The sequence below is a fragment of the Vicugna pacos genome, chromosome 20 (assembly GCF_048564905.1).
Source record: "Vicugna pacos chromosome 20, VicPac4, whole genome shotgun sequence".
Classification (NCBI taxonomy): Eukaryota; Metazoa; Chordata; class Mammalia; order Artiodactyla; family Camelidae; genus Vicugna; species Vicugna pacos.
The window spans coordinates 26,660,561-26,688,470 of NC_133006.1; the positions used below are offsets into that span (position 1 = coordinate 26,660,561).

The 27,910-nt window shown below is 42.6% G+C and overlaps 7 protein-coding genes and 1 pseudogene across 9 annotated transcripts; 5 read left to right on the forward strand and 3 right to left on the reverse strand.

Annotated features, from left to right (window-relative positions):
- Nucleotides 1-3,055: 3,055 nt before the first annotated feature.
- H1-2 (H1.2 linker histone, cluster member) lies at nucleotides 3,056-9,043 on the forward strand. Of its 3 annotated transcripts, XM_072945567.1 has the most exons (3): nucleotides 3,056-3,753; nucleotides 4,999-5,077; nucleotides 9,017-9,043. In XM_072945567.1, exons 1-3 carry the CDS (start codon nucleotides 3,116-3,118, stop codon nucleotides 9,026-9,028), a joined length of 729 nt encoding a protein of 242 aa, XP_072801668.1. In that variant the 5' UTR covers nucleotides 3,056-3,115; the 3' UTR covers nucleotides 9,029-9,043. The 3 variants fall into 3 exon arrangements, with proteins under 3 accessions (XP_072801668.1, XP_072801667.1, XP_072801670.1); XM_072945566.1 differs by lacking the exon at nucleotides 9,017-9,043 and having other exon boundaries at nucleotides 4,999-6,513; XM_072945569.1 differs by lacking the exon at nucleotides 9,017-9,043 and having other exon boundaries at nucleotides 4,956-5,074.
- Nucleotides 9,044-10,733: 1,690 nt separating this feature from the next.
- LOC140687618 (histone H3.1) lies at nucleotides 10,734-11,392 on the reverse strand. The gene has a single exon (XM_072944719.1). The coding sequence runs from the start codon at nucleotides 11,371-11,373 to the stop codon at nucleotides 10,963-10,965; it is 411 nt and encodes a 136-aa protein (XP_072800820.1). The 5' UTR covers nucleotides 11,374-11,392; the 3' UTR covers nucleotides 10,734-10,962.
- Nucleotides 11,393-12,345: 953 nt separating this feature from the next.
- Nucleotides 12,346-12,736, reverse strand: LOC140687876 (histone H2A type 3-like; annotated as a pseudogene).
- Nucleotides 12,737-13,060: 324 nt separating this feature from the next.
- LOC102540800 (histone H2B type 1-B-like) lies at nucleotides 13,061-13,462 on the forward strand. Its single transcript, XM_015251762.3, has one exon. The coding sequence runs from the start codon at nucleotides 13,082-13,084 to the stop codon at nucleotides 13,460-13,462; it is 381 nt and encodes a 126-aa protein (XP_015107248.1). The 5' UTR covers nucleotides 13,061-13,081.
- Nucleotides 13,463-17,711: 4,249 nt separating this feature from the next.
- H2AC4 (H2A clustered histone 4) lies at nucleotides 17,712-18,558 on the forward strand. Its single transcript, XM_031688263.2, has one exon. The coding sequence runs from the start codon at nucleotides 17,712-17,714 to the stop codon at nucleotides 18,102-18,104; it is 393 nt and encodes a 130-aa protein (XP_031544123.1). The 3' UTR covers nucleotides 18,105-18,558.
- A 194-nt stretch (nucleotides 18,559-18,752) lies between these two features.
- H3C2 (H3 clustered histone 2) lies at nucleotides 18,753-19,911 on the forward strand. Its single transcript, XM_072945570.1, has 2 exons — nucleotides 18,753-19,634; nucleotides 19,753-19,911. Exon 1 carries the CDS (start codon nucleotides 19,077-19,079, stop codon nucleotides 19,485-19,487), a length of 411 nt encoding a protein of 136 aa, XP_072801671.1. The 5' UTR covers nucleotides 18,753-19,076; the 3' UTR covers nucleotides 19,488-19,634; nucleotides 19,753-19,911.
- Nucleotides 19,912-23,727: 3,816 nt separating this feature from the next.
- Nucleotides 23,728-24,064, forward strand: H4C2 (H4 clustered histone 2). The gene has a single exon (XM_015251763.3). It carries the CDS (start codon nucleotides 23,736-23,738, stop codon nucleotides 24,045-24,047), a length of 312 nt encoding a protein of 103 aa, XP_015107249.1. The 5' UTR covers nucleotides 23,728-23,735; the 3' UTR covers nucleotides 24,048-24,064.
- A 3,258-nt stretch (nucleotides 24,065-27,322) lies between these two features.
- H4C1 (H4 clustered histone 1) lies at nucleotides 27,323-27,891 on the reverse strand. Its single transcript, XM_031688003.2, has one exon. It carries the CDS (start codon nucleotides 27,886-27,888, stop codon nucleotides 27,577-27,579), a length of 312 nt encoding a protein of 103 aa, XP_031543863.2. The 5' UTR covers nucleotides 27,889-27,891; the 3' UTR covers nucleotides 27,323-27,576.
- Between the last annotated feature and the right edge of the window lie 19 nt (nucleotides 27,892-27,910).

The window sequence follows — 27,910 nt, forward strand, 5'->3', positions numbered from 1 at the left end:
TATCTTGGGCCCACCAATTATGAGTGAAAGACCACATCCTTAATCTGAATTTTCCCTTGGAGCTCATTTGGAGCTCATTTTCATAGGTTTTTTTGTTGTTTACAGGCTTGTTCAATCATATTTGAAAGGCTGAGATTCCAAGGACATCCATAGGCTCTAAGGTCATTTGAAAGCCAATGGTCAAAAAATTGCATATCCTCCAATGTTTTAGAATGGTTTCTAAAGATTCTGATTCAGAGCCTGTAGGGCAAACTGACTAACCAAGTGTCAAAGTATAATTTTCAAAACATGACTCTCATACAAGTACTGAGCATGGGGAACTTGCACACGGGTCAGAGAATGACTAAAGTATTAATGAGCAAGCAAGGAGGATGACAAAATTAGGTCAAAGCAGGATACGGCGGAATGAAACATGTATTCAGTCAGGGCAGGAAAGAATGCTAGAAGGCTGAAAAAATCAGATACAAAGTTGGTTACTGTCCTATTAGGCGATACAATCAGAACTTTTAGGGGTTATCTTTGCTCCGGAAAAGAATTCATTTCCATCTCTACTGAACAAAACCCTTATTAATGTATCAGCCTTCTACAAGTGAACATCTGATTTTACATACTCTGAGCCTAATGAAAAAGTAAATATCAAGTCGAAGTTACTTTTGCTAAATATTTTTGTCCAGTATGTCAACTATTAACCACGTGGGGGTCACTGAGCACTTGTAATGTGGCTAGTGTGAAATTGTACAAGTGTAAAATATGCACCAGATTTTGAAGATTTACCATATGAAAAAAAGAACAGAAACCATCTTAGTTTTTAAAATACTGATTACATGTTGAAGTAATAGTAGTGTGGATTTACTGAGTCAAATAAAACATATTATTAAAATTAAATTCAAAAAAAAATTAAATTCATCTGTGTCTTTTTACTTTTTTCATTGTGACTACTAGAAAACAACATTACAGGTGTGACTCATGTTCTATTTTATTGTAAAGCATGCTCTTAGCATATCCGATGACCCACAAGTGGACTTACAGAATTTTCTAGTACACCTTGAAAAGATCTGAAGAAATAGCTGCTTTGTTTTTAACTTTTCTGAACACGAGTTATAAGGATCTGGAGAAGGGCTACTTGTTTTTCTGCCCTCTGGTCTCCACCATGTGTCCAGGAAGTTGGGAGCAAGACTTTGAATGCCTGGTGTCCTAACCACGAGAGATCTGGACTTCAGATTTGCATATAGAGAGATGTAATTTGATTGACTTAAACTGAGAGATCATATCAGAAAACTGAATCACAGTAAATCAAATTTACACACTGCTGATTTGCAAAGAGGAACATCAATTTATAGTGATGGGAGGTTCAGTGGCCTGGTAATCAAGACTCTAAACAACTATTTTCCTGGTGGTTATGCACACTTAGCATAGTTTCAGATGAAGAGCCAGGCTCACTGCACATAGAATCAGAACTGAGTGGCCGGTACTTATTTTATCTTTTTTACCAAAATATATTAGTATGATGAAGGTACTTTAGTTGTTTGTACACTTTCAGTGATTTCTTATAATTCCTATGCCAGAGTCACACTGACGGATGGCGGGCCAAAATGATTTTCTACGGTTGTTAATTCATCCATCACTAATCTCATTAGGCTGTTAAATTCCCAGAGGACATGACCAGTAGACACAGTTTCCACATGTTGAATGACTGTCATTCAGTGAAACCATGGCGTTATCCTCAGTCTAAAAGAAGATGCCTCATTTTTCATTCATCACTGAGCTCAATTTGTATAACCCCTTTTGACTATCACATCTCAGACTGACATCTTTTGTACATATTTTCATCTAGATGTAGTAGTAAAGAATAGAATACAAACGGCCAACTTTAGAAGGGTTGAGAAGAGGTGAGTTCATCAGCAAAAAGTGGCATAACGATTGATTTGTTCTAGTACTTTTCCTCTATTTCTGTTTAAAATTTTGCCATCTAATTGTTTCTATTTCAAATCTCTAGTTCATCTTAAAAGTCAAAGTGCATCTTGTTAAATTCAGTTACTTTATTTCCATCTACAGCTTTGAGTTGCCAGTTAGAGTGTCCTTCTATACCATGACGTGTTAGATATTGTTACTGGAAGTAACCTACAATTTTCATGTGTTGAAATTCATCTCTTTAATGCAGCTTAGAAAAATAAATAAATATATAAATGCTTGTTTTCTTTGAAAACAGATCATCTCAATGTCCCTCCCTGCCAGAACTATTGGAGGTTATTTGCAGGCTCAGGGGGCCTCCCTTCTTCCCTTATTATTCCTATTCTTGAGGGTCAGACCCCCTGCCTTGCATAACCCAGAGGGGAACCTGAGAGTTTTTAAAAAACAGCCCAATTTCTCGCCTTTGGAGAAGTGAAAAGGTGCCCCGCCCCCGTCTGTAAAAGAGGGATTTGATAAAGAGTTTCAATGTCTTCAAATCAAAGATTTAAGTCTCTAACCCCCCACCATCCAGGACCCCCCAAGGCTTACGAACCCCCTCCATCCCGCCCTAACTGCTTTGGACTGGCCCCAGAATCCTTGTCCCAGTCCACAGTTCCTGTGGGTCTGTACACAGAATTCACAGAGGACCTGTGTTACTTCCCTTGCGAAGAAACATAATTATAGTGAAAATCTAGGTGGAAACCATTTCGTTTTTGGTCCTAAAAGAAGGGAAGCATGTACCCAACCACCCCTGAGAAAAAGAAGTTTCAGGGGCAAAGGAGCGAACAGGTAATTTAGAAGAAAAACAGAAAGTGGTCTCTGACTGCCCAGGACTTCCCTAGGAGTTGGGGGAATTGGGGACGCCTGGATGCGTAGTCTTTGTGGTTGCAGAAAAAATAAATGGAGAACACGAAGCCTGAGGCTTCTCGGATCCCTTCCCGACCAAATCCGGATGATTTGGTGCGGAGCATTTTAATATTTTCCCCCTTTTGTGAAGTGGAACAAACACAACTTGGGCGCACCGCGGCGGCTCAGTGTCTGCCAGGCAGCCGGGCGACTGGAGCACCAATCAGCGCGCGCCTGCGCTCTATATATACGGCGGCCCGGCCCAAGCGCAGCTCCATCGGCGTTTTTGCCACTTGTACCCGAGTCCCAGATCTTCAACATGTCTGAGACTGCTCCTGCCGCTCCTGCTGCCGCGCCCCCTGCGGAGAAGACCCCAGTCAAGAAAAAGGCTGCCAAGAAACCAGCTGGGGCGCGCCGTAAGGCCTCCGGGCCCCCGGTGTCGGAGCTCATCACCAAGGCTGTCGCCGCTTCCAAGGAGCGCAGCGGGGTCTCCCTGGCTGCGCTCAAGAAGGCGCTGGCGGCCGCCGGCTATGATGTGGAGAAGAACAATAGCCGCATCAAGTTGGGTCTTAAAAGCCTGGTGAGCAAGGGCACCCTGGTGCAGACTAAGGGCACCGGCGCCTCCGGCTCTTTTAAGCTCAACAAGAAGGCGGCCACTGGGGAAGCCAAGCCCAAGGCTAAGAAGGCGGGTGCGGCCAAACCCAAGAAGGCTGCTGGGGCAGCTAAGAAGCCCAAGAAGGCCACGGGCGCGGCCACTCCGAAGAAAAGCGCTAAGAAGACCCCCAAGAAGGCGAAGAAGCCAGCGGCGGCTGCTGTAACCAAGAAAGTGGCTAAGAGTCCAAAGAAGGCTAAGGCTCCCAAGCCTAAGAAGGCTGCCAAGAGCGCAGCTAAAGCAGTGAAGCCCAAAGCCGCCAAGCCCAAGGTTGCCAAACCCAAGAAGGCTGCACCCAAAAAGAAGTAGGTTGTTGAGCTTCTGCTTCTTTAAACCCAAAACGGCTCTTTTCAGAGCCACCACTGATATCAAAAAAAAGAGCTGTACATGCCTGCTTTACCTGCTCTGTCTTTCGTTTAGCCTTTATATTATAGGGGAAAGTGGCGCAGAAGTCATTCTACTGTCAGTTGGCTGCCGAGTAGAAAAAGCAAGGGGGATGGAGGGAGATTGGGGGGTGGGGGGGGGATGGAGGGAGATTGGGGGGTGGGGGGGGGATGGAGGGAGATTGGGGGGTGGGGGGGGGATGGAGGGAGATTGGGGGGTGGGGGGGGATGGAGGGAGTGGGTTCTGTTACTGTGCAGAAACTGACCCCAATTCAGGGGGTTGCCCTACCCCTACAGTGCTCTGGCTCGCCTCCTGGTCAGCTGTTGGCAAACGTTTTCCGGCGGCTTGAGTACTTGGGATATCCGCCAGCCCCGCCCCGCTCCGCTCTTGTGAACAGCAAAAACAACCACAAATAAATCCAGCCAGTTTCGTAGTCTTAAGGGACATCCGATTGGGCTAACAACTTATTTAAAAGTCCCGCCCTGCTCGCGGGTTGGTTCACTCCTTCACCCCATGATTTTCATTCTGTGTTTAATTGGTTGGTGGCGGTCCTCCATAGTCTGTTTTCTTCCTGTTGCGTTAGCCCTTTTCGCTTGATAGAGAAATGTGTCTGATATTTCGGGCGTTCTCCATGTTTTCGAAAGTCAAGTTCGTGTCTCTGGGGCGTTGATAGCATCCAGCCCTGGGTGGGGAGTGGCTGCAGGCGCCCTTGCCCTGCATTCTGTGAATTGTGGTTTGCTGTGGCAGCAAAGGAACATTGAAAAGTAATTACAGCGGCAGCAACGACTCTTGTACTCAGGGCAAGCCTGGACCTGGAATCATTCAGTCCCTCGTATTGTGTAACTTTCGACAAATGGGTGATGGATTTGAGCTCATCGAAACCAACTTTAGTCGGCCATTTTGTCCTGGCCGGCCGGTCACCAATCCTCATTTTAGATAGATAATCTAAAATTGAAGATACTTTAAGTGCATTTTTGTTCAACCCAAATGTTTCTACGCCAAGAATACATTGGTAAATACATTGGGTGTGTGGATGAGGGTGATGATGTCTGTAATAAAGGGCTTTAGTTTCCATTGGCATTGTTATCTGTAGATTCTTTCATATTCATGGCGTTTCTCCTAGATAGAGAAAATCCAGCGTCCTGTTTTTATTCTGGTGTGCACAGAATTTCTCAAGTTCCCGGGACAGTGGCTTCTGCAGACCTGCAGCTCAGCGCTTCAACCATTGCAGCAACTACGAACCTGGTGTGTGTTAATTCCCGCATTAGTGTAATGACCAGGGATCATCCCTCCCCGCCTCCTTATTGAATTGGTTTAATTTATTCTTTGTTTTCTCTATAATCACGAATAGAAAAACTTCCCTTTGAAAGCACAGCGCACACATACGCGAAGAAAGACAATTCTCCCATCTTTCTTCCAGTAATTTTCCATTGTTAATTTTACATTTAAAATAATTGAGCCCTCTGTAGTTTGGTGTAAGGTTTAATACGTGGATAATTTTCCCCCCCAAATCATTTATTAACTCTTCCATTTCTGCCTCCCTTCTGCTCCCCATCCCATCAGCGCTTGAATTTCCACCTTTATCATAGGCTAATTTTTGTGGATAGGACTCATTCTGGGTTTTCTATTTTGTTCTTTTGGTCAGTCCCAAGGGTGAGATTGAACTGTTTTAAATATTGTTCACAGGGCTATCAATTCTGAGAATACATGGCCCATAGTAGATAAACAAGTAAGAATTGAATGTTTAATAAGCTGGGATGTTATAAGACTTTAGTTGCTAAGCGAGCTAATTCCCTCTCATTACTTTTTTAGAATTTTCTGGATTTTCTATTTTTTGTTTGATTATTTGTTTTGTTTTTCCACATGTACTTAATTAAGATGCTTCCCATCTCCTGCTTGTTCATTCTTCCATTACACATGAAAACCCTCAATACCCTATTGGTAGTTTTACTGGGATTGTGTTAAATTTATTAATTAATTTTAGGGGATGATGAGTTTTCCTATTCAAAAAACATTGTATATTTTTCTATTTGTTCAAATATTTTGTGTCTGTGGAGAATGTTTTAAACTTTCTCCAAATGTATCTTCACATTTCTTACTATCTTTATTCCCAAATATTGTATCTTATTTGTTGCTGTTGGAAATGGCAACCTATGATATTTTAGATTCCTTTGAGGGCCAGCATCCCATAAAGTGCACATCAAAGATACCCACATATTGAAGGGATCTATCCATAATGAATTAATAATTTCTAGAACAGCAGTGGCCACATAAATAAGGGGAAAAGATAAAATCAATTTTAACAATATAATTTATTTAATCCAGTATATCCAAAGTATTATCATTCAACATAAAATCAATGTAAAAATACTTAGGAGATATTTAACATTGTTTCTTGTTTCCCATACTATGTCGTTGGAATCTAGTTTACACATACAGGACATTTCAGTTCCCACTGGCCCATTTCAAGAGTTCAGTTAACCATTTGCGGCTCATAGCAACGATGTGGACGATGAAACACTATAATGACTTCTGGTCTCAAATATCCTAGTAGTCTTAACCTCACCTTTGGTTTAAAGTTTGAATGCCAGTGTGTCTTAATACAGATTGTCTTTTGTAGACTAAAAACGGAAGAAGAGTGTCTGACCTTAAAGAGAGGTTGATTGGTGCAGAGGTCATTGGGCCCATTTGAACCAATCAAAATTTTTCTATTCAAAAACTGGAATTCAGTTATAGAAATTGAGTTGACTTGATGTCAGGGGTTGGAAGCTGTCTTCTTAGACACTGTATGAGAAACCAAGAGATCTAGTGGATGAAAAGAACAGAATGGAGCCAAAGTGCAGAGAAAAGCAGAGATGAGAGATAGAGTTGTAATATCTGTAATATCTGTAATAACCTCCTGAGTTACTGGTTCTTTGAGCCATCGGAACTCCTGCCACTGGGGCCTCCTCACTTAGCTCAGGCTGGGTCAAGTTCCAACAACCAGGAGACCCGATTAAGACACCCCAAATATAGTCACAGTTAGTTCTTATAGTAATAGCATCGTGTACTTCTGTGTTCCCTTTCATCTTCCAATACTTTCAAGTCCACCCACTTGCTTGATTCTAAGAGGCAGGGGAGGAACCAACCTAAGTAAAGAGAATAAATTCTCTATAATTTTTCTTCAAATCTCTTATGAATGCCTTTTGGGATCTAAATTTATTGCGTTTATATACTTACAACTGATCATAGAATTGAATAATTCCTGCAAACATATTGGCATAGATGAAAGATGCCTTCTACTTTTAAATAAAACATAAATTCCTCAAAAACAAATATAACCATTCTTCTCTATTAAGGGTGGAGGGAGAGTTTATTCACAGAGATCTGAAAGTTATTGTAAAAATCTCTAATTTCACCTAGCCATTAGATACAATCTTCAACAATATTTCCTCATGTTCTTTAATTTTATTCCATTCCTTCACAATCTTTTTACATAGTTGACTGGCTTGGGTCTAATAAGCCTGTCAATGAAATCTAAAAAATGGCTACTTTAACCAAGAGCTTCTCGCCTTGATTTTTAGTTTGTAAGACCTATATTTTATTTTGACATTATTAATATTATTTCCAGTATTCATTTACTATTATAACATAATATTAACAACAGCAATAATATATTCAAATAATTGGCCAAACATGGCTGTTTAGCCAAAATGGCAATACACACTGCATAAACTAAACTGCTGACTGATAATTCAACAATGAGAATTCATGAAATGTTCATGTTAGAAGTGTGAGTGACAGAAACTAAAGGTAATGTGTTATTCTAAATTTTTTTTTCTGTACATACAGTGTTGTCATGTCTGAAAACTTAAATATCCTACTACTTCCCCTAAGCAGTGTTCAAGGGATCATTTCTCCTATGCCTGAGGGAAATGTAAAATGTGACTTTGTGGTTGAAATCCATGCCAGAGATGAACAGTACAGTACAAGACAGGATTACATGATTAGAGGATTTCAGAAGGGAACAGGAATTTAGAGCACAGTGGTAACACCAATAGTGTTGACAACCAGCATTTCTTGAGCACTAATTTACAACACGCCAAGCACTGTTGCTGAGCACCCTCCATTTATTTTCAAACATGTTCTTGTCACAGCACTTTGAGATAAGTCCCATTATTACTGAGGCTTGGTCACGTAAAGGACATAGCTAGTTAATTTCTGAGCAGTGGGTATAATTATCCTCTGGGTACTAGTGCTATTCCTCAGAAATATAATAAAAGCCACATATGTAATTAAAAATGTTCTAATAGGCACATTTAAGACAAGTAAAAAGAAACAAATAAAATCAATTTTAATATTTAAACCCACTGTAATCAAAATATGATTTTACTAAGTGATCTAATATAAAATTAATGAGATTGTTTTATTCTTTCTTTTATACTAACTCTGAAATTTTTTACTAATTCTTTGGAATACAAATATCAAATTTCGCACTTAAGTTAAATTTTACACTTAAGTTCATCTCAGTTTGGACTAGCCACATTTCAAGTGCTTAATAGCCACATACTGCTAGTGGCTGCAGTATAGCTCTATAGTATATACTGAAAGGAAGACATAAGAGAATACTTGCTCTGGAGTAGAATCTAGATGTTTCCAAGGAAATCATTATGCTGACCTGGTCCTAAGCTGAAGACTAAAGACCATAAACTGCAGATGTTCATCCTTAAGACTGATGTTTCTTTTGGTCATCCGACCTACCTCATCTCATATCAGATCTCTGACTAGAGGAATCTGATAACAGAATGTAGCCCAAGCCAGGCCGCAGCAACCCCTCCCTATTCAACTTGAGTTGAACCCAATCTCCAAGACAGTTACCCTTGAGGAGGAAATTAGATCTGATAATCCATTCCTGGGTAATCTTATTAATCAAAAAATATTTAGAGGGTGGGTTTGGTGTGAGACTTCCTGGCCATATTTGCTAGCAGCATGAATTTGGCCAATTTACTAAACTCTCTTAGGCTGAAGTTCCTCTATTACATGGAGACAGAGAACTTACCTTTCAGTGTTGTAGCAAGAGATATACAATAATTGAGGCCAATCAGGTCATGTGGTACTTGACCCATGGAAAATTATCAATGTTAGCTATTAGACTGACTCATCCAATGACTCCGTGTTTTTTTTTTTTTTTTCTTCCTTCCATAGGGACCTTCCTAAAGGAAGGTGATATTCAGCACAGAATGGACATATGACACCTATAAAGTTGACCCAGTGAACTCACCTGCACACTGAAAGTGTTTCCATTCCTCACAGTTGACTCTATCCTCCCAATTAAGTCTCTCCTCCTAGTATCTCTCTTTGAGAAATGTACCATCATCCAAAGCATCATGTGAAGCAGTGCTCTATCTCAGAATCTAGAGAGTCATCCGAGACGTGATTCTCAACTCCTGGGGCACTCCACTGCAGTAGAACAGAGTGGTAGGAGGGTAGGGAAGGCCATATATCACCTGGTAACGCAGTCAGTGCTGAGAGGCAGGTTTACCCTAAAGCTAGTGAAACTCAAGTGTCAGACTTCATTCTTCCAAGGCCCTGGGAGTGTGTCCACTTGCTCTCATTTAAAAAAAAAAACCTTGTTTACATTTCTATGTTGACATATTTAATAACAGTTCATTAAAACTATTGCTTATTTCTACTTGATCTTCTCTTCCATTACAATTCACCTTTTGTCTGATTAGGTGGGATGTTGATGAGCATATTTGGGATTTGAGAAGAGAAAATTTGCTTGAATATATATTTAGCATGGGGTTAATGAGATATATAAAGTGATTTGCAGATGTGCTCATACATAGTTCAGTTGTTGCTAAGCCAATCTGATGTAAGAATGGCTTCAAGGAATGCTCCTACTAAATGACAACCTCACCTGGATTACTAGCAAGAAAATGCAGCACTAGAAGTCATATATCCACTTATCCCCCACTGGGAGTGAGTGCAGAAGTGGAGAATTGAGATTTGAAATGTACAGAGCCAGAAGCTAACCTGTAAAGAATTCTTTCAAATTTTACAACTCACAAAGAAGCTTGACAGAGAATTTTTCAAATTTGAAAACTATCTGAAAAACATGCTTGATATTACCAATAGTCCTCTGAAGCTGAAATTCTGTTATCGAGGGAATAAAACAAATTGTGATCACTCTAAAAGGAATACTCAATTCTCTTCCCACTGTTTATACTGTATACAAAATATCCCAAAATAATTTTTATTTGAAGATGGAATCAGACTAGTCAAAAATATATGAAGAAGCAGTGTGTCCAAGTTAATAAAATGTGTTTTCCTGAGCTTTGTGATGGCTATGGTTTTGTCTAGTTTTGTAAAATTGAAATTGGTTTTCTCATTAATTTTCACTATCTAGTTTGTCTTTGTAATTCTGTTTGTAGTTTTAAGAGTCACTCAGTTGTGTAAGCTTTAGGCCTCAGAAAACCTTCATCTACTCCATCAATTATACTTCTACAGGTGGAAATTCTAAAAAGAAATTAACACTTAAGTGGATGTTTTTGTATGTATTAAAAGGAAACATGGGTAAAAGAGAAACTATAGTTGCTACCCTTAAGTATCTCACATCCCAGATTTTAATATGCGTAGGTAAGTCTTATTTTTCTTGTTATATAAATCTATTTAGTGGACCTTTAGTGGTGAGTACTGAGGTCAGTTTTTATGCCCTAAACTACAATCCTACTTCAGGTACACCATTTGTGGACCATGGAGACAGATGTGCAAGTTTGTGGACTATTGGAAATGTTATGCATAGATATTGTTAAGACTTGTGTTCTCAGGTAGATTAAAAGCAGTGAAAGGCCATGGCCAAAGGGCCCTATAAGAATATATACATAATGCACTCTTAACTCTACTTTGCATAAGTCATAAATGTGAATGCTTCTGAGATTTTAATTATCATAGTTTTGTGGTAACTCAAATCCAAATAAACTTACATTGTTTTTCATACATAAAGCTCTTAAGCACCTACGGTTACTTCTCACAGCACGGCTACCTTCAACGCCACAGCAACCGAGACTTACAACCGTATTACAACTACTTTTAACTGAAGTGGTGGGTGGCTCTGAAAAGAGCCTTTTTCAATTGTAGAGAAACCTGCTTTATGCCCTCTCCCCGCGGATGCGGCGCGCGAGCTGGATGTCCTTGGGCATGATGGTGACGCGCTTGGCGTGGATGGCGCACAGGTTGGTGTCCTCGAACAGCCCCACCAGGTAGGCCTCGCACGCCTCCTGCAGCGCCATCACGGCCGAGCTCTGGAAGCGCAGGTCGGTCTTGAAGTCCTGCGCGATCTCGCGCACCAGCCGCTGGAACGGCAGCTTGCGGATCAGCAGCTCCGTGGACTTCTGGTAGCGGCGGATCTCGCGCAGGGCCACCGTGCCGGGCCGGTAGCGGTGCGGCTTCTTCACGCCGCCCGTGGCCGGCGCGCTCTTGCGGGCCGCCTTGGTGGCCAGCTGCTTGCGCGGCGCCTTGCCGCCGGTGGACTTGCGAGCTGTCTGTTTGGTACGAGCCATCACGAACGCCTGAATACACACCTGCAATCTGAGGCAAGCTTAGGCAGTTGTCCTTAAATATAGTTAGAAGCATTCTGATTGGTCTTGTAATTTTTCAAAAGTCCCGCGCGATATAACCATTGGCCTGAAAGGGGGCAGGGGACTGGTTTATTACTAGAGAATCTGATTGGATGAATTACTTCACCACCCATTCTCGATTCCCCTTTTGTCTCTGAGACCTGAAAGAATGAATTTTCAAATGTTCTATTTAATCCTATCGCCAACTACAGCGTGCAAAAGGAGCCATGTTAAGGACCAGGTTAATTTCTGATTTAGTAAACCTGAGTGGGACCTAAGATTCTCAGTTCTTGACATACTCGAAGGTTGTCAATCTTGCTGTTTCGCACACTGAATTGAGTACAACTGTGTCTATTTCTTTCTCCCAAAGACAACTGGGTTACTTTCAAGTTTCAAACTGGCTGGACTGCCGCTTCCTATTTCTTTGGTCATCATAGCTTCTCTAATGCCGAGATTTTCTCTTATGTGAAATGAAGTGTCAGGGTCCCTGGGTGGATTATTTGAAATAGCGTGCAAATAGCCTGATTTGATAATGCCAGATACACACTGTATCGCAACCAACGCCTGCTGACTTTTGTTGGAAAACATGAATTTTGCTTAATTTAAAACCTGTAAAGGCGAGATTTATTTTCGGCAAAGGGAAACATTGTTTTTGTCTACGTATCTGTGACACTCCTGCCTTTTTGTAAATACCTTTGTTGGTTACAGAAATTTCACCTGGTATGCACTGAAATGCTTGTGGGACGGCCAATTTATCTGCAGCTCGGTATTTTAATGATGTCTTATTCTTCCTAAATAGATACCACCAACACAGCACAACCTGGCTACCAGCTTTTCTTGTGATAATGTAGATGGCTCTGAAAAGAGCCTTTACAGGGTTAATGAAAAGTAGGAATTCGTTCTTTCGTCTAGGCTTTACTTGCCCTTGCCCTTGCCCTTGTGGTGGCTCTCGGTCTTCTTGGGCAGCAGCACGGACTGGATGTTGGGCAGGACGCCGCCCTGAGCAATGGTGACTGCCCAGCAGCTTGTTGAGCTCCTCGTCATTGCGGATGGCCACCTGCAGGTGGCGCATGATGATCTGCATCTTGTCGCGGGACGCGTTGCCCGCCAGCTCCAGGATCTCGGCCGTCAGGGACTCCAGCACCGCCGCCAGGTACACGGGCGCGCCAGCCCCCACCAGCTCGGAGTAGTTGCTTTTACGCCGCAAGCGATGCACTCGGCCCACCGGGAACTACAAACCAACTCGGAAAAAGCAACTCTTGGCTTTAGCTCTAGCTTTACCACTTTGTTTACCACGTCCAGACATGATAACCAGCTGGTAAAACTGACTAGCAAAACTTGTGTGTAAAAATAGAAAGTAGCAGAAAAAATCATTTTATACGTAGTACAAAGACGAGTCTGTAAGCTATCCGATTGGTCAAAATACGGTGTTTCCCTCTATCCAATAGAAAAAGACTATGTGGAGCCTTTATTTGCATAAACCCTCCCCCTTGATAAAAAACAAAAGTACTGCTCTTGTCCAATCAGAAGTGCAAGATCTTGAACCTTCATTTGCATTGCAGAACTATAAGAGAATGGGATGTGGACTCTTCACCCCGCCGATCCTTGTGGAGAGTACAGTTAGGTTCATTTGGAGCTGTTAGGATTAACGATGCCTGAGCCGTCTAAGTCTGCTCCGGCCCCGAAGAAGGGGTCTAAAAAAGCCATCACTAAAGCGCAGAAGAAAGATGGCAAGAAGCGCAAGCGTACTCGTAAAGAGAGCTACTCTATTTACGTGTACAAAGTACTAAAGCAGGTACACCCTGATACTGGTATTTCATCCAAGGCTATGGGTATCATGAACTCCTTCGTCAACGATATCTTCGAGCGGATCGCTGGTGAGGCTTCGCGCCTGGCGCATTACAACAAGCGCTCGACCATCACGTCTCGGGAGATCCAAACAGCTGTGCGCCTGCTGTTGCCCGGGGAACTGGCCAAGCACGCCGTGTCCGAGGGCACCAAGGCCGTCACCAAGTATACCAGTTCCAAGTAAGTGCTTGCAGAAGTACTCTTTAATCCAAAGGCTCTTTTCAGAGCCACCCACTTTGTCAAAAAAGAGCTATAACTGCTGCTTCTTAGTGGGGTAACTGCGGTTTTGCCCTACTAAGGGATATACTCCAACAGTGTTGATAGTACAAGCAATCTTAACAGCTAGAGCCAAATTCTACTTTAAAGGTCAACTCTTTAATGTCTTTTTTTTTTTTAAGAAAAAAAACACACTGCTGTATTGCCATACCCAGAAAACTTTCACATCACATTTTCCGTTTTCCCTAGACTAAAAGTCCAGGTACTCGTTAAACTGTTATAAGTGCGCACTCCTCCCCACCCTGCCTGTTAAAAGTTTCTGGAGATTGGAATTTCTCTGACGGGTAATGAATGGGTTAGAATCAGACAGAGTAGAGACCCTCAGGGAATGATTATTGAAGCTGCCCTAAGGAGGGGGAGGAGTCTGAGGGATCTTTGAGATGTCCTGGCTGCGTTGAAGAATATGTAGGGGCATTTCCTCGCTGGAACTGAACTCACCCCGGCACTGGGGAAACAACAAAATCATTTGTGGCTGCTGTAGGCCTTTCTGTTGGAGACATTACCTCGAAATTTTCGTGCACAGTTGGAACTTCCTAATTTTGCGTTAGAATTGTTTACCGGTGGTAACAGCCTACCTAAAGTCCTTTCCATTTTTCCTGCATCCCTGGAATCTGGGCTCCCGTTTCCTGGGTGATTTACCGTTCGAAAATGCTACTAGAAGGATTTGTGAGTGTGGCACTCCGTGGGCTCTAGGAGGGTCAAAAGATTTGAATTTCCCTCCATTCTCAGTCTGGCGCCACCTTGTCACTGACCCGGGGGGCCTCAGTTGGAGAAGTTGTGCTAGTTTTTCTTAAGGAACCCGCGGCTCTACAAATAATCCCAACAGGAAGGGCCTTGGCTGAGGAAGAGGAGTCAGTGGGGCTGGTCTAGGTCCCGGGTTGGAGAGGAAGAGAAGCTGGGAAAAGAGCCAGCAGTTGACTGCGTATTAAAAGAGAAGAAAAATATTTTCTCTCAATTTCTGAGCAGAGTATTGTAGGTGACACACACAACTGTGTGTTTGGATGGATAAAACTTGAAGTAGAATTTCTCAAAGGACAGACTACTTTTAAAAGAAAATTTAATCTTTTCCCAGATCCCACACAAATCAGTCGACTGCTATTTTAAGAAGTATTTCCTATCTCAGTATACACAAAATACAGTTGTGAAAGAGAAGCTTGCCTTAGAAACCAAAAATTTTGTTTTTGAGATCATAACCTCTCCCCCCATCCCCAGGGGAAAAAATGTTTTTTGGACTCAAGCTGCAGTTTAAAATCCTTAAAGTCCTTATGTTCTCCCCTGGAGGGGTGAGGTCTGGGTAGTAAGACTATCCTCAGCCTCTTCAGAAATATCTCCTGAGGTAGGGATTATTTTTTTCCTCATCTTGTTCTTCATAACTGTAACTTGCCTGCTTGCTTTTGCCTTCCTTACTTTTCTCTCTCTCCTTAATTCCTGATAGTTGATATTTTACCTTAAAGTATAGCCTCAGTTGAGAAGCCCAAACCAAAACCTGGGCCTCCTAAACTCAAAATTAGGCTGTTTTGACATCTGTACTGATAGCTGGTTGATCTTTAACAGGTGAATGGGAAATTTAAAAAGAGAAAATTCAGATACCTGTACTTGAGAGAAGCCAGAAGTAAAATTCGTGAAACTCCCCAGTTGATTCTGATGAGACACCAACTTTGCTCATTTAAGTATTTTATGATGGCTGGTTTAGAATACCTAGTAGGCCAATTCTAACATCTGTGTCATCTGGGTCTCAATATGTTATTTTTCACTTAAAATGGAGATTTTCCCTCTTTAATAGTATGAGAGTAACTTTTAAAAAAAGAAAAACAACATTTTGGGTGAGAGTCTCAATCGTTTTTAAATTTTTGGTCTTAAGAGACTCCTCCCTGTGCCTGGGGTAGAAGGAGGGGCACTGCCTCATTGTTAGGTGGGAGTGGCAGTCCAAGTTTCTCCCCCAACCTCCTTTGACACTGACAAGGAAGAAGTGTCTCCTATTGCTGGGTTGAGGTGGAGGTCCAGGATCCCCACGTGGCCTCTGTAGGAGCAGGAACAATTCCCCTTCTTCCCTTCTAGTTTCTTTGGCTGGTCTAATTAGTAAATTGATATGACAATGTTGGAGTTCAGGGCAGGCCTTCCCAAGAAGTGCCACGTAGCATGCAGATTACTTCCAGTTGAAAGCCATCAAGGCCCAAGAGATACAGGAGGAAACTCTGACCTTCCCCACTAAAAAGCCTAAAAGAGTTTAGGTAGAGGATCCATTTCAGGAAGGGATTTATCACCACAGATAACTATAGAATAATTTGTACTAAATATTGTTGACAGGGAGTAACTGAGCAAAGACCGTTGATTAAAATTCCTCTCAGAGTGTCACATTCTTTGGCCCATCAAACATTTTATTTACAAAACACTTGCTTATTCATCTTCTTAAATTGCCTTCCTACTCTTTGAAGTCCCAAGCCTCTGCCCCTTTCTCTTAGATGGCATACAAGCCTCATTTTTTTCTTATGCCCTTCCCCTCTCAAATTTGATTTTCTCCTGTTAATCTGTCTTATGTCAACTTAATTCTTAGACCAGCTGGAAAAACCTAGAAGGGTAGAATTTTCCCTATCCAACAATTACAAGGGCATACTACTTCACTGCCTAGAACACTTAGGTTCTGGCACTTAGCATGTGTTTAGTAAATATATGTTGAATAAATGCTGAATGTACACCTCATGATTCTCTTGACCCTTATAGTTCACAGTGATTACTCTCCTCCTCCATGTGGCTCTTATAATTATTGCTAAAAACCTTCATTTTTGGAAGCAGGATATGCTCTACTATTTAATCTTTAGGTATACACTCCTTGCCCTGCCCTCTACCCAACCCCCCACCAACTCTTTTTTAAAAGTATAGTCTTTGAGATAACATCTGAGATTTCTTTTTACATCTCCATCAGGGGGTTTTGAAACATTTCAAAGGCACTGAATCAATGGGTATTAATGTTTATTGTTGTTGATAGTGAAGATAATAATAAGGAAACTGTATACTGTTCAGAGAAAAAACAATCATGTAAGTCAGACTTCAGAGAAGGTAAAACGAAACAGAAGATGAGCATCATTACTCTCCTGCCAGGTTCCCTAGATCAAAATGTGGTTCTTTGACAGAGTTGGATTGAGAGTACTATTTTCTCACACCCTGTAGTAATATTAATAGTGTTTTATAATATATGCTGTAATCTCATGTTGAATATTTCTATTTAATATGAAGGGGTGCTTTGTTCTTTCTTTTCCTGAGAGTCCTGAGATCCATATACTTACGCTCTGCAAAGTTTTCAGCACTCTAACCACAAGAGGTCCAGTTTAACATGGAGGATGATGGGAGTCTTCTGAAGTAATTAGAATTTTGTGCGGTGGCCCAGTGACATAGATAAGTGAGAAAGGAGCGGGGAGGGTAGGATGGTTGGGAGTGGCACTGGGGAATTATGGCAAAGACTTTTCCAGCAGGAGTTTGGAGTCCTTGGTCCCATTAACTCTGTTACCTTAAGGAACATAAACTTGGGTGTCTGTTTCTCAGTCTCTAAAATAAGGACAGTATTCGCTCTACATACCTCCCAGGTGATCCTGGAAGGCATCATAGGTAAGATGAATAAAACAGAAGACTTGATCGTCTCGTTCTTGCCTTCAGTTCTCATTGTTCAGCTAGTTTAAGAAGACTTGGGCCAGGACAAAGAATTATGTCTCCTCTCTCCCTCTTTTCTGTTACAAGAGTTAGAAGGGTCAAAGCAACATCTGTCATAGAAACACCTACCTCTTAAATATCTGTTTAGAAATTATTCTGTGTTTATTCCTTTCCAAAAGTAATAAATCACAATTCCAGTAGCCGAAAATCAGAACAACGAGAACAATCACTCCTGCTTCTGACTGCATTTCTCTATTTAAGGAAACGAAATAGATGCAATTATTACTAAAGGCCCATCAGACTGAGATTGGAACAAACAAAACTCACATTAGAGAGCATTGTATGCAAATGAAGGATGCAGGTTCTGCTTTCCCATTGGTTCTTTGATAATAGCCAATGGGAGAGTTGCACACAGCCTACTTCCAGTTAGTATAAATAGTTCTCTCGCCGTGGGATTCCTTTTATTCTGTTGGTGTGTTTCTCGGAGCTTTGTCTGCTTTTCGCTTTTAGTAATGTCAGGGCGTGGGAAACAGGGTGGTAAGGCTCGCGCCAAGGCCAAGACCCGCTCCTCGCGGGCAGGGCTCCAGTTTCCAGTGGGCCGAGTGCACCGCCTGCTGCGCAAGGGCAATTACTCGGAGCGGGTTGGGGCCGGCGCGCCGGTGTATCTGGCGGCGGTGCTGGAGTACCTGACGGCCGAGATCCTGGAGCTGGCGGGCAACGCCGCCCGCGACAACAAGAAAACGCGCATTATCCCGCGCCACCTGCAGTTGGCCATCCGCAACGACGAGGAACTTAATAAGCTGTTGGGGCGCGTGACCATTGCGCAGGGTGGAGTCCTACCTAACATCCAGGCTGTGCTGCTGCCCAAGAAGACAGAGAGCCACCACAAGGCCAAGGGCAAGTAAAGTGTTGATTTTCTTGTACGACACTTTTGTTGTCCATTATCCAAAAAAGCCAAGTCTTACAAAGGCTCTTTTCAGAGCCACCCACCTTTTCCTTTTGAAGAGTTGTTAACGCTTTTTCATTCTGCCCATATTAAGATTCTGACACCAAGCGAAAATCCACAAGTAGTAAGTGAATCGCCCACGGGAAATCGTTAGGCCCAATAAATCTTTAAGAGTAAGTTAGCTGTAATAAGCCACACGATGTTATTGTAAACCAGATAAAGTGAGTGAGGTTCCAGTTAGAGAAGTTGCCCTCTGTTTCTGTAGTGACTTTTGGAACGTTTTTCGAACTGAACAAGGAAAGCATGGTAGTCGAAGGCGCGGGAGTCTTAAAAACTAACCGTCAATTTTTGGTGAAGTTACGGGACACACCAGACTTCCGCGACTAGATTTAACAGTTTAAAAAGCATTACATACTTCGCTGAAGCAATTGAGAGTAAGTTACAGATCCTTGATACTCCGATCTTGTCAAAAGCATCGTCCACAATACTTGTGCCACACCCAATAAAATTGAGTATCTTTAGATGCAACCCACATGTTTAAAATTCCAAATTACCTTTAGTTGTTGCAGGGTTTTTTTTTTTTTAATCTATTTGGCGATATTTGCGTTGTTTGTGTGTAACTGCCTTGCTGTACATTTGTAAAGACCTCAAAAGGTTTCTGTCCACAATGGATACAGAAGAGAACGGGTAAATAAAATGACGTCAGGGCGTCAAAGCCGCTGTGGTAAAGGACAGGGTTTAGTATTCATTCGCCAACCTGAAGGCAGCTCTTAATCCGGGCAGCGGGGCGCAGAAATGGACCAATCCGGAGAGGGCGCGGGGACTTTTGAATGGTCTTGGGCCCAATAGTCGATGGTCTGGCTGTATAAAAGGAGGAGGGCTGAGCGTCTTTCACCGGCGTCTGTGAAGGCAGTCTTCGTGGTGTTTCGTGATGGCTCGTACCAAGCAGACAGCCCGCAAGTCCACCGGCGGCAAGGCGCCGCGCAAGCAGCTGGCCACCAAGGCGGCCCGCAAGAGCGCGCCGGCCACGGGCGGCGTGAAGAAGCCGCACCGCTACCGGCCCGGCACGGTGGCCCTGCGCGAGATCCGCCGCTACCAGAAGTCCACGGAGCTGCTGATCCGCAAGCTGCCGTTCCAGCGGCTGGTGCGCGAGATCGCGCAGGACTTCAAGACCGACCTGCGCTTCCAGAGCTCGGCCGTGATGGCGCTGCAGGAGGCGTGCGAGGCCTACCTGGTGGGGCTCTTCGAGGACACCAACCTGTGCGCCATCCACGCCAAGCGCGTCACCATCATGCCCAAGGACATCCAGCTCGCGCGCCGCATCCGCGGGGAGAGGGCGTAAACCGTTAAAAACTGAGTGCCACCGTTAAACCCAAAGGCTCTTTTCAGAGCCACCTACAGTTTCGCTTTGAAGAGCTGTGCCTTAAGGGGGTAACCAAAAATGGAGTACGGCAGGATTCCACCCCACACCCCAGATATTCTTGATTAGGTAAATCCTGCCATATCACACTATTTTACAAGCTGTCTTTAACTTTACAATAATATAGGATGCTGAGGATCATGACAGCCACCAAGTGCAAAGAATTGCTTTTCATTCCTTATTTCAGTAGTTTCTCTGCCTACCTCTGAGATGGGAATTGATAACACCCTGCTAAAATAATTGGAACGACTCGCCCAACAACAAAACTAACAATATACAGAAGCTTAAATGTGAGTTGGTTTATTTGCATTCCGGGGTTTCAATAAACTTTCGGTTTACAAAGTAATTGCTTCTAAGAGTAACGTTGAATATTTCTTGTGTATAGTTTTTAACATTTTATTTTTCTGGGCTGGTAGAAGCTGTTCTGCCTGGCACGGATTTTTTTTTACCCATTTAAGGGTTCTGTCAGAAGCACCAATGCTCCTGGCTTAAACTAAGGTTGCTTTGCCTCATCTACCCCAAGTTCTTGGCCCCTGCTGCAGTCCAAGTACCTTGGTTTTTCCTTTCCTTGTTTATAACTGTGCTGGCTTTTATGGAACACTGTTCGACCTTTAATATTTTATGTATCTTGGTGGGGGGGAGGTGTTTTAGGCACAGGGCCTCATCAGATTTCTTAGCGGGGAAAAATAGTGCCCATTCTTGTCAAAGGATCAGACAGTGTACTTAGTGGCTGGAACTGGCTGCTGCTTCCTTTCCCTCCCCTCCCAGCCAAGGAATATGGATTTGGCTTTTAAGTTTTCGTTTACTTTGGCATCTTGACAGAAGAAATGTGCAGCGTCTAGGAAAAATTGGCATCATCTTAATCTGTAACCTTGTTAATCCTTCTATGGCATGCTCTGTACACACAGCATTTAGATGCTAACTTGCCAGGGTTCAAATTCCAGCTTTACCACTTAATGTGTTATATTAGACAAATCAATTACTCCATCAGAAAAATGAGGGTAACACTACCCTCCTTAATAGTGTTGTTAGGATAATGCGCATTGGTTAGGGTGCACATAGCATTATATACGTGCTATTTTCCTGAGCTGTGTATCATCTCTTAGTCTAAGTGTTGTTTCAAAATATGAAATAAACTTTAGCTTCTAAATTTCTTTTTCATTTTACATTATTTAGTTGCATCGATTGTGCTCAGTTTAGAAATAAAACTTCAGGCATTTTAAAATCAAAGCATGGAAGAAAATCATACTTGTGAAAGAAAATGTACTGAACACTTTGGACTGGGGGTGGTGCCAGCATTTGAATATCATGGCATTAAGCGTCTATTACTTTATATTACAGGGGTGACAGGTTGGGTTGGAGACAAAAGAGGGTGCTTAATGTGCAGACTATCTTTAAATGGCTGTCTGAAGATCCTCAGTCAAACAGGGTTTTTCTTAGGCCCACAGAGTGATGTTACACCACAGGCTGAAGTTTACAGCTAATGCTGTTGAAGGCTGGAATGAATTTTGGTTTGTTATAGAGACTTTGAAAGGAAAGGAAGGAGGAAGTCAAGATCAGGACTTAAAAATTTAGTAGCAGCCTTTCCTGTGTTCCCTATCAAAGTGAGTTACAGCTCACTGAGTGGTGTAGGGAGATTTAACACAACAGTGGGCAGCTGGTATAAAGATTTGAACTGTACTCCAGAGTAGGCTGCAGGTAAGCCAGAAGCCTGAGACTGTCAAAGCAGGCACAAAGGAACATATTTGGACAACCATGTTTTACATGTTACATATGAAAAGCAAAACACTTTTTCAATGCCTTGTACTTTAAGTGCTGTGGGCTTTTTTGTTTTTTGTTTTTTAATCTTCACTAACATACATATTTGTTGATATTGTGCTGCAGGTTAAAACCTGAAAATGAGTCCTCAGGGCAATATCTCAAGTTCAGGTAGACTCTTTAGTAACAATACCAGGTGAAAATACGTCACGTTTGTGTACGAGGTCTATGTGCCAATCTCTGCTCTAATGCTTTGCTTACATTAGCTAAACTAAATCCTCACAAAAGTTCCATCAGTATTATTGTTACCCAGTTGGTCACACAGCCATAGCAGGAAAAATAAATTTTCCCTCTACCCTTCTGAGTTCTTAGCTGAGAATCCTGAAATGAGACAGATTAACAAGAGAAAAACAGAAATAACATGTATATCTCATGTATACGTGTGAGATACCCAGGGAAAAATGACTAACTCCTTGGGCTGTCCTAAAATTCAGACTTAAATACCATCTTAATAGGGAAAGGGTAGGGGGTATATAGGCCTCTTACAGGAGAATAAAAGATTTTCAGGAAAGGGTGAACGAGCCCTTACTTCTAAGGATGGGAGAGGTATGATAGTGATAAAATTATGTTTAAGGCAGGACAAAATTTTTCATTTTTCAGTTTCATTAGGTAGAATTGTTACAATTTGACTGCACATATACAATACTGCATGTAAATAGACATACAATATACTGTACATATTTTTAACTTTACACAAAGGTACTGTTCATTGTTTCTAAGAATAGAGAATTAGCTTGTTAAATTTACATAGTTATCAAAGGAAGAAAGCCAACAACAAAATGAGAATCAACAGAACACAGTAATCATAAAGGACAGTCAAATGTGCTTACACATTCAAGAAATTAATCATCTAAGGTATAAATAAGTAGTTAATTTGAGAACAAGAAAAATTTTAAGCCTAAAATTCTTTGCCCGTTTGGGGCCACCACCCCTCTTTAGAGTGCATTGTGCATGTACATTACACATTGACCAGACATCCTAGGAAGACACAGGAATGCCTCTTTGAAAAGAGCAGTTTTCTTCTGGTGCCAGCAAGGTAACACCTTAGGAGAAAACATTCTCCTCAATCCTGAAAGGGTCTTAATGACCCCACCGCTTGCCTTGTACCTGCGGATCTGGATTATGTAGACTGTCAATATGTAACTTTCACATATAACTCTTTGTCTCAAAAACTTTTATAACTGCTTTGACTTCTAACAAGCAGAACAGTCCTCAGAGCTTCCTGAAGGGCTGTCTTCTGGGTTATAATCCTCAGGTTGGCGCAAATAAAATTCTCTTAGCTTGACAATTTTTGCAGACAATAGTTTTGTGACAAGGGATGTCTGGGTGTAGTGTCAACTTTTAGTCTCCTTTCCTGTGATAAGCATCACACTTCCCTGGTTAATGAGACTTCTTGGGAAGGGATTTATGACAACTGAGTTCCTTTTGGAGGTTGTCTTTAGGCAGATAATGGGAGTTCACAGAAAAGCCTCCCTGCCTTTGCTGCTATTCTGCTACAGCACAAAATAATCGGCATACTGTACGTATAATTGAGGGACAATAATTTTCCTTCTACCCATCCAAGTTCTTAAGAAGGCAGATTAACAAGAGAAAAATGAAAGTTTCTTTAGTAACATGGATACCTCATATGCATGAGAGAGATCCAGAAAAAAACTGAGCAAAATTCCTCAAATTGGCACAAGTTACCACCTTAAATATCATCTTAAGCTAACGACAAAAGAAGTGGGAGAGAGCCAGTTACCAAGAAAAGGAACAAAGATAATGTTATACAGAATTAAGTCCAGTTCCTTCTTATTGATGAGATTCTCTGGTGATTTCCACTCATTTCCTGATACAGAGAAGGAGACACAAATTGAGATTTCCTTTATAAATGTAAATGTGCCTTACAAAAAAGTAAGTTCTATTCTTAGAAATGTTTTTGTATCTACTTTAAGAGAAAAAAATCAATCAGCTCAAAAATAGTCCTTAGGCCAAAGAAACACATGGGGGCTGTCATATTCAGCTACGCTTCACAAGTAATCACTCCCTTCTGAATGAGAAAGTACAGTATTTGTCATAAAATAAAAACCTCTATTAAAATTATCAGTGGCAGATATAACTTCAGATGCAAAGAGCCAAGGGAGCAAAACAATCCAGAGTTTAAAAGTGAACCTATTTACTATGTTCTCTCTCCCACGTAGTCATTGGATCACTAGCCGGAGAGGGGAGGAGCCGAGGAGGCGGTCGCAGTGCTGCTTCTCCCGCCTGAACTTTCAGTTCTCAATGAGGTCCGATTGCAGCTTATAATAACTCTTGGCCAACCAGCAAGCTCACTATTTGCGTAGTGCACCTATAGAGCGGCTTAGGGCAACCATGTCTGGTCGCGGCAAAGGTGGCAAGGGTCTCGGTAAGGGTGGTGCTAAGCGCCACCGCAAAGTTCTGCGCGACAACATCCAGGGTATCACCAAGCCCGCCATTCGGCGTCTGGCTCGGCGAGGTGGTGTAAAGCGCATCTCCGGCCTCATCTACGAGGAGACCCGCGGGGTGCTGAAGGTGTTCCTAGAGAACGTGATCCGGGACGCCGTCACCTACACCGAGCACGCCAAGCGCAAGACTGTCACAGCCATGGACGTGGTCTACGCGCTCAAGCGCCAGGGACGCACGCTCTACGGCTTCGGCGGTTAGAATCTCGTCTTAATGCTTTTTTTTTTCTTTCTAAAGGCCCTTTTTAGGGCCGCCCACTTTCTCCCAGAAAGAGCTGTACGTGAGTTGAGCGGTTAACGGTTGACACTGGTGGAACGAGTATTAACTTTTTACATAGGCCAAGCAGCTCGCTCTCACAACGCCTCTAAGCCAATCTTTTGCTGTTTGCTAGGAGTGGTGGTACCTTCAGCCAATCGGGCAGCAGGGGCTTGCTTCTGGGTGGGGCTAAGGCTGGACTAAGGGACGCTCGCGGGAGAGGCCTCAGGGATTCTCTGAAAAACGTGTAGTTTGGAATTCCTGGCTCTCAATATTTAGGAGGGGTACGTTGCCCCACATCGCCTAAAAGCTACAGGTTATGGTTTCTGGAAGGAGGTAGTTTCTCTCGGCAATTTCCTGGAAGGCTGGAGTTGAGCTGAATCGCCGCCGAGCGCATTTTTAATCCTAGGAAGATTCATTGAGTACAAACTAGCAGAGCCTGCGACGGTGCTTCTGGTAGTTCACAGGAAGCCAGATCAATTAGAATACGTTAACAGAAAATGCTGGGTGTTCATTCCTAGTATGCTTCCCCTGAGCATTGTCAGGAAAGATCTCTTTGACCTCTCTCGCTCCCCAGCTCCCCAAACTCGTCGTCCTCCACTGGGTCCTGGCCCCAGATCTTCTAGGCCAGTACCTCCTGAGTCTGAGTCAGGTATCATGCTGAGTGTAGTCACCCCCACCAAAGCCGAAGATCTTTGTTTTAAAACTGCCTCAGCATTCCTGATTTTCATCCTTAGGCTAGGTCTCCTCCCTAAGCTTCTGGCTAAGCAGAATTTGTAAATTCCCTTTTACTGACTAAGGGAGTCTGTTCTGAACCCCTAGGCCTTTTAGGTTGTAAGGGAAAATCTCCCTCCTTTGCGGTAAAATGGCTCTCAGAAGGCTCCCTGGTACCTTACCCCTCTTTCCACCTAATCTCTCCTTTCTTCTGCTGTTAATTGTTTTTCTTTTTTTTGGTTTTTGGTTTTTTTTAAATGAAATTTTCAAACAATATGGTTGTAACAGTTCTTTAAAGTATATCCTTAAATTGATAAACCAGCCAACTGAATAATCAGCATCCTTGATTTAAGGTTTGAGAAATGTATTGACGACTGCTCTAAGAAACACTTTGCTGCCTGGTTACTCAGCTGACATCTTGTCTCTTGACACTGGAGGGAATATTGACTAGGCAGTTGGGAAAGGGAGATTATTGAATTCAGGTGAGAGGTCTGAAGTGAAGGTAAAATTTTGGGAATAAGCATATAAATGGTGAAAGTGGATGAGATCACTAAGAACAGTTTCTTGAAGCACAATGTAAGAGTAAACAACTGGAAACAATGTAAATTGTCATCAGAAGGATGGGATAAATTAAGTATTTTCTATATCCATAAAATATGTCTTATTTCAGGCTGCTATAACAAAAATACCATAGACTGTGTGGCTTGAACAACAAACATCAAAGTTCTAGAGATTTAAATCTGAGATCAAGGTGCTGGACAGATTCAGACAGATCCTGTGTCTGATGAGGACCCAATTACTGCTTCATAAATTGCTGCCTTCTCACTGTGTCCTCACATGGCAGAGTTGAATAAATACATGCATGAATATTCTACACAAGTGCCCAGGCCTCTCCCACCCCAGGCCCAGGCCCACAAGAATGCTGCCATGATTGACTCTCCATCTAGGATTCCTTGACCTGCTATTGCCTTAATCAGCATGACAGGTTTTCTCTAGGTCTAAGGAATGAAGCAAAAGTAGAAAATCAAGCAGCATTATATATGTTCTAAATGAGTTCATGAGTTAAAACTGAGGAAGGCTCACAGATTTTCACTCAGGGTGGTGGTGGGTATGAGTAAAATGAGCATACTATAGACAAGGCTATGAACTAAAAAAGACAGTCCAATAGCAGAGGCTGGTTTATGCAGCAAATACAAGTTCCTCCAGTGTAGGAAATCTGTATTCGCACACCTCAATACACATACTGTGAGTGGAGGACAGGAAATTCTAATTTGCTTACTGACGCCTACAACAGTATCTGGCACATTACATGAAATCAATACATATCTCCTGAAGGACACCAGCTCAGGAAAACAAAGTGACCACTCCCTCAGCCAGGCCCATTTTTTGCTCCTCTGTCATCCCAGATGCCGCTCTGAACTCTCCCCATTGTCGGTTTAAATTAAGCCAGGCTAGGTACTTTTATCATTCCCCAAGATATCTTGGAGGACAGTTACCAGGTGGGACATGGGACCCCAAAATCTTTGAGAAACACTAGCTGAAACTAAAATACTGAAGCTGAAACCAGCCCTCTATAAAAATACCAAAAATAACCCAATGACAGAGACATTTGTGTGTATCTTTTTAGATGAGAATAAGCTGTTTCCCTATTAGCCAACTTCAGATGAATTCATGTCCCTTCTCCAGCTGACTTTTTAAGTCTGGTATACTACTGGAACGCACTATTGGACTAGGGACATCCTAACTTAAAAACCTTCTGTGGCAACAATGATTGACTAGACCAAGGAGGCAGAAGCACCTCATCACAGACCAACAGTGCCTACTCCACAAACAAACTTATTCTCCTGACACCCGGGGAGGGGGGGAGAGATGGCGATATAATTTATATACCATAAAATTCACCCACTTTAAGTATACAAATCAATGAATTCTAGTATATTAGTTGAATAATCACTAGAGTCTATTTTAGAACATTTCCATCATCCTAATTTTCATTCCTCTGTGAAGGAAGGAAAAAAGTATGGATAACTGCTGAAGGCTGTATTGTTGCCGAAAGGGAAGCGCGTTTCCCCATAAACTAGATTTTAAATTCGCCGTAATTAATTGAAATTTGCCCGAATTAAATGCCTTGGGTTTTCTGGCAGTTTGAATCTGGTTTCTTCTGCCCAACATTTCGGATTTCTCAATCGAGACAAATCACCCTTTTAGTGGCGGTAATGTCACTACTGTTCTCAGGACATGACTGAGAGCCATACAGATGTCTGAGGGCCTATAATCCGTAAAAAGACGAGTTTAAAAGAATTATTTAAACCTGAGCTTTGGCGTTTCTCGCCGGCTTTCCCATCCCCCCAATATGGGTCGCCTCCGGAACATGAGATCATCAGTTCTGATTGGTTGACAGCCACGGATGTGGCTTGCTGATTGGGTAGTGTTTCTCTTTGTTCATGGAAACAGATTCAAGTTTCTTGCCACAGGGGGGGGTTTCACTTTAATGAGTATTCCCCCTACAAGGATCCAGAGAATGGGGCAGGAGTGTGGAAACGAGGGAGCTACGTTGGTACACAGATATCGGACCGAACTTTACCTGATTCCTACAGTCCCGATTCACAGATGTCTTAATACCGTTCATTTTAACTACAATATTTAACTGCAGACTCCTGTGTCTTGGCTAGTGATTACAGCTTTCTTTTTTGAGTAGTTGGGTGGCCCTGAAAAGGGCCTTTGGTTGAGAAATGCAGGGTCCGGATGGCGAAATCAATGCTTAACCTCCGAAGCCGTAGAGGGTGCGCCCCTGGCGTTTGAGCGCGTAGACCACATCCATAGCGGTGACAGTCTTGCGCTTGGCGTGCTCGGTGTAGGTGACGGCGTCCCGGATCACGTTCTCCAGGAACACCTTCAGCACCCCGCGGGTCTCCTCGTAGATGAGGCCGGAGATGCGCTTCACACCACCTCGCCGAGCCAGACGCCGAATGGCGGGCTTGGTGATACCCTGGATGTTGTCTCGCAACACCTTGCGGTGGCGCTTAGCGCCTCCCTTACCGAGACCCTTGCCGCCTTTGCCGCGTCCAGACATGGTTCTGCAGAAACCAACCCAA